Genomic DNA, 4847 nt, shown 5'->3' on the forward strand with positions numbered 1-4847 from the left:
CTCAAATTCTTAAAGCTTATCTTAATCAATTTCCATTAAAAGTCTAAATAAAGGAAAACCCTAAAAGAAAAACTAAACAAAGAAAAGATAAAAGACTGATATTAAAAACCTCTGAAAAAGAAAAAAAAGAGTATCTGAACGAAGCCGAATTAAGCCAAGGAAGGAAGATCCAACAAATAAATGTTCGAATCGATTTTCCGCTGGCATTGACCTCATTCCGAAGAAAGTAAAAACTGCAAGGGCAACTCCCTACTTTCCAACCAACCACTGTAGTCCCGACCCGTCCCAACAAAAAATTCCTTTGTTAATAAAAATTAGATCGACTTCTAGAGTTTTTAGATACAACAAAAGATTTCCTAGACAGTTTTGCTTTTTAAGTGTTTAAGATAGAAAAATAACATTTAAAAAAGCAGTTTATTGTTAAGTTTGCATCGCAAAAATCAATTTTAAAATTTTAAAAAATTTGTTTTAACCGAAAATTAATTTTAATCTTATAAAAAAATTTCGATGTTTCAATCTTTTATCTATGAACCAGGAAGAGTGAATGCAGTGGCTTGAGTTGGTCAGGCATCAATGAATTTAAGAATGAATGATATATAAATATCAGGTTGGAAATGAAACAAATGAACTGAGTAATATAAAAAACATGTTTGGAGATGGATGAGTATACTTTTCTTCCAAAAAAAATTTATGGTTTTATTTTCTGAATTAAAATATAAATAAGGAAAAAGATTTAAAAGAATGGAAAAGAAATGTTGGTCCAACTTTTCATTAAATGGCTTTGATTGGATAAATAAATGAATTACAGAAAAAGAACGAACGGATAGAATGAATATATGGATTAATTACGGTGAATGAATGAAAGGAAGAATGAATGAATGAATGAATGACAAGAACAACCAAAGCACTGACAAATGACATGTCTAACCTTGAAAGAATTCAAACTTTAATCTTATTTGGAAGAATAACACCGAATACATCGAGCTCAACGCCGTTTATAATTAAATAAAATTATAAACGGCGTAAAATAAAACAGAACAGAGCTGAAAACTTTAGAATGGGATATTCTTAATCCCGATCGATTAATTAATCTGGAGATTAATAACAAGAGAAAAGGCATTTTTTAATCTCGAGATTAAGAAAGAGAGTGGATCAAGCATTAATCCCGATATCCACCATTCAAAAGTTTCCAGCTCTGAGCTTTTTTTATATTCAAAATCATTGAAATCTACGAAATGTAAATGAAAGAATATTGAAAAAGACAAAATCATAAAGGAAAATTCTAACATTCTCGAACTAAAATATTCATTTTCCTTCAATTGCATTGATTGTTTCATCGACTATATTTACATCATGCGCGTTCCAGGGTTAAATTACGCATAAAGTAAGCGCGCAGCGCACGTTTGACCATATAACCAGCTGATAAGCACAGCAGGCTAATTGGAAACATTCAGTGAAATCTCAGTGCTGAGGACGCGCTTTAAAATGGATGCTTTTTATACAAATAAATTCACGCGCAAAGAATAAGCGCGTTCCGACAATGCGCGTGGAATGTATAAAGGGTGTGGCAAATTCTTTTGTAAAGAATCTCTAAATTTCGACTTAAATTTAAAATTTTGAATTCAGGTTTAGGGGGCCGCAGGGTATCCCTGTTAGAATGCCATTCAGCATACGCAATATCTACGCAATATTAAATAATGAATACACATTTAGTACGCAACAAACCGTAATTTATCCCCCACTCCCACCTATTTACATCACACCCTAAAATCCTTAACTTTTTATAACAAAACGAACCAAATTCCCACGCAAACAAATTAACGCAAGATAAAATGTACATATATATATTCAGCTGTTTAACACGGATATTTTTTGTGTATATAGATCCCATACACAACGGTAGCATTTAAACCAGTATCTGAGCAACATCGAGGAAGATTTCGTTTTTTTTCTATTTTAAAAACGTGTTAAATTCTGATCGCTTCAGACTGGATCATGTATGTTTAAAGGCACGGTTTAGGATCGGACAGGATAACTAAAAAGTACGTCTACATGCAATGGTTAAAATTGAGCAAGTACCATCCCTCAATGCAAATTTAACATAAATTTGGCAAATATGGTAAAATGCATCAGGGTCAAAATAGCACGTTGATTCATACAGGGTGTCCCACATCATATTAAATCATATATAGCTTTAAATTAAGATTTAAGGGATGGATCTGGAAATAAATAAATCGATATGACCAGGAACGCCCTGTAGAGGGGGGGGGGTAATATAACATCAGGCTAACCTTCGACTGGGTTGGAAACAAAATTGCCAGAAACATTTTGCTCAAGTCACATTTTTGTTTAATTTTTTTTTCCACAGGAGGAGGGGGAGGGGGGTCCTTTTCCTCTAAAAAATATTAAATTTAAAGAGCTACCCCCTCCCCCAGGTTCTAGAGCACCCCCTCCCCATGGTTCAGCCACCCCCTCCCTCAGGTTCCGTCAGGATTAAATCCTGCCTCAAGCATTCTATTTCAAGGCAACCTGCGAACTGTAGACAGTGTAGACGCTGGACCCTAATTACAGAGAGTGCAGTCTCTTCAACAGTAAAAAAGTACCTCCTCCCCTTTACCCATTAGACAGGGTGCCAGAGGTGATATGTATAAGCTACTGGTCTTATCGCTAAATAAGAATAATAGATTTATTTATGAAAGGTTGTCTAAAGTCTAGAAACCATCATTGTTCCATAATTAAAAATAAATATTCTTAATATTCTCGGCTAGCTCAAATCAACAGAAAATTACGCCAAATTAAACATTTTTTTGACTTGAGAATGAATTTAACTATAATTTACACCCAATTCAACATTAAAATTAAGGAGTCATTCCTGCAAAACAATGCAGTAATTCATTTAAATATGAACTTAAATTTCCAAGTATAAAACCTTAATGGTATGACTCAAATGACTCACTCACAAGAGAAACCGTCCTCACTCCGTGAATCATAGTTCTATTTTAAACTCGCGAAATTCGATTCCTCAGAAAAATGAAAACCTTTTAAACAATATCAAATATCAAACAATGAATATTAAAAAAAACAGACCTCAACATTTTTATTTTTTAAATCGAAAATTTTAAGAATTTAAATTCTACCACTTGAAACCATTTTGACACAATTATTCTTGTAAACGCATTAATATTTCTGACATGAACATTTTAAAACAAATTCCAGGAATCTTTTTTTAGGGTGTTATTAAAGTAAAAAAGTATTAAATCTGACAAATGGGGGGAGGGGGGGAATAACCAATGAAATGAAAATTTAAAGGGTATAAATATAATTAAAAAAACTAACCAGTGGAAGTGGTTTTCAACCATGGAGATCATAGCGTACTGTACATTCTTCTGCTCAGCGGTCAGTTCCATCGGCATACTCTTCTCGAACTTAGCGGCCAACCTGCAGTACAATAAGGTTAAACAACCTGCAGTACAATTAGGCTAAACAACCCGCAGTACAATTAGGTTAAACAACCTGCAGTATAATTAGGTTAAACAACCTGCAGTACAATTAGGTTGAACAACCTGCAGTACAATAAGGTGATATAAAGGAACTGCTCGGAAAGTTCAATCAGAAATCAGAATATTTTTCATCTCGGGATCTACGGGTTAACAATTAGTTCCTCTTTAATATCCCATGATGGTCAAATCACATATTTTTAAAAAATGTATTTATTTTCAAGGATCGGACACTTAAAATAATATTGAAAGGACTAGGATTTCGAGGTGGTTCGGACGAGAAAATGATGAGAATGTGGTTCGGACTAGAGATTGATGTGGTTGGCCTTCCTCCCGTCGTAGGAGTGTAAAGGGGTAAAATGCCTATTCGTTTTTTCTCCAAAATCTTCGAATATCATTTTAATTATTTTTGTTTCTCGGATCTCACTTTTTATTTCAAGTATTTATGTGCAAAACAATAAACAAGAAAAAAAATGTTAAAAGTTACGTTTTTTAGAGAAACCTTCAGGTTCTTTGCTTAATATGAAAATTTGGAGCAAACCCTAGAGAAAACCAATACGATAAGAGGAATATTTATTTAGGTTTAGGAATCAATATCTGATTTGACATGCGGTTCAGGGTTTGGTCGATTTACTGGTAGATATCTAGAATACTAGGTTGATATCAGAGGAGAGTAAAAATAAAGGAACTAAAAAAATTGTTTTCCACTAGAACAAAAAAATGACAAAAGAGGATAGATAGAATAGAAGATATGTTTTTTCAACCTTGACAAATAATTAATTCTGACTATTATTCTTTGTTTCTTGTATGCAGACAATCCCCCATTTGAAAATAATCAATTTTCAAAATGAGAAACATAGATAGTGCACTCTTTCTTGATCAGACATAAAATTTGACAAGTTCATGACAGACATGAGCTATATTGACATAACATCTTTCAATAGATGTGAACTAAATTGACAAGTTGACATAAAATTTAACTAGTTTATGACAGACATGAGCTATATTGACATAACATCTTTCAATGAGTGTGAACTAAATTGACAAGTTGACATAAAATTTAACAACATGAAGACATGAAATCTGATTGAATAAAGAAGAAAAGGAACATATACATCTTAAGCAACAGACAAAATTTTTTGAAGACATGAATGTTTATATTAGATGTTCATACAAACATGAACCAACATGAGACATGCAGACATGAAATCTGACAGAAATTAGACGAACATTATTTAGCCATTGACATGAAATATGTCAGAAACCTGGTCTTATTAAACGTTACTGCAGGAGCATAGTAATTAGTAGGATGCGTGCATATTACTAATAATACTCTTGACAGGAGGGGGG

At 33.0% G+C, this 4847-nt stretch overlaps 1 protein-coding gene across 1 annotated transcript in view; it reads right to left on the reverse strand.

The window, feature by feature from the left end:
- LOC111711776 (failed axon connections) overlaps positions 1-4847 on the reverse strand; it is a 13865-nt gene that overhangs the window by 4993 nt on the left and 4025 nt on the right. The window contains exons 3-4 of the mRNA XM_023486212.1: positions 3539-3563; positions 3337-3479 (exon numbers count right to left, since the gene is read on the reverse strand). Of these exons, the coding sequence (XP_023341980.1) occupies positions 3337-3479; positions 3539-3563 (168 nt within the window). The remainder of the gene's footprint in view (positions 1-3336; positions 3480-3538; positions 3564-4847) is intronic.

Source organism: Eurytemora carolleeae, unplaced genomic scaffold, assembly GCF_000591075.1.
Source record: "Eurytemora carolleeae unplaced genomic scaffold, Eaff_2.0 scaffold940, whole genome shotgun sequence".
NCBI classification, from domain to species: Eukaryota; Metazoa; Arthropoda; class Copepoda; order Calanoida; family Temoridae; genus Eurytemora; species Eurytemora carolleeae.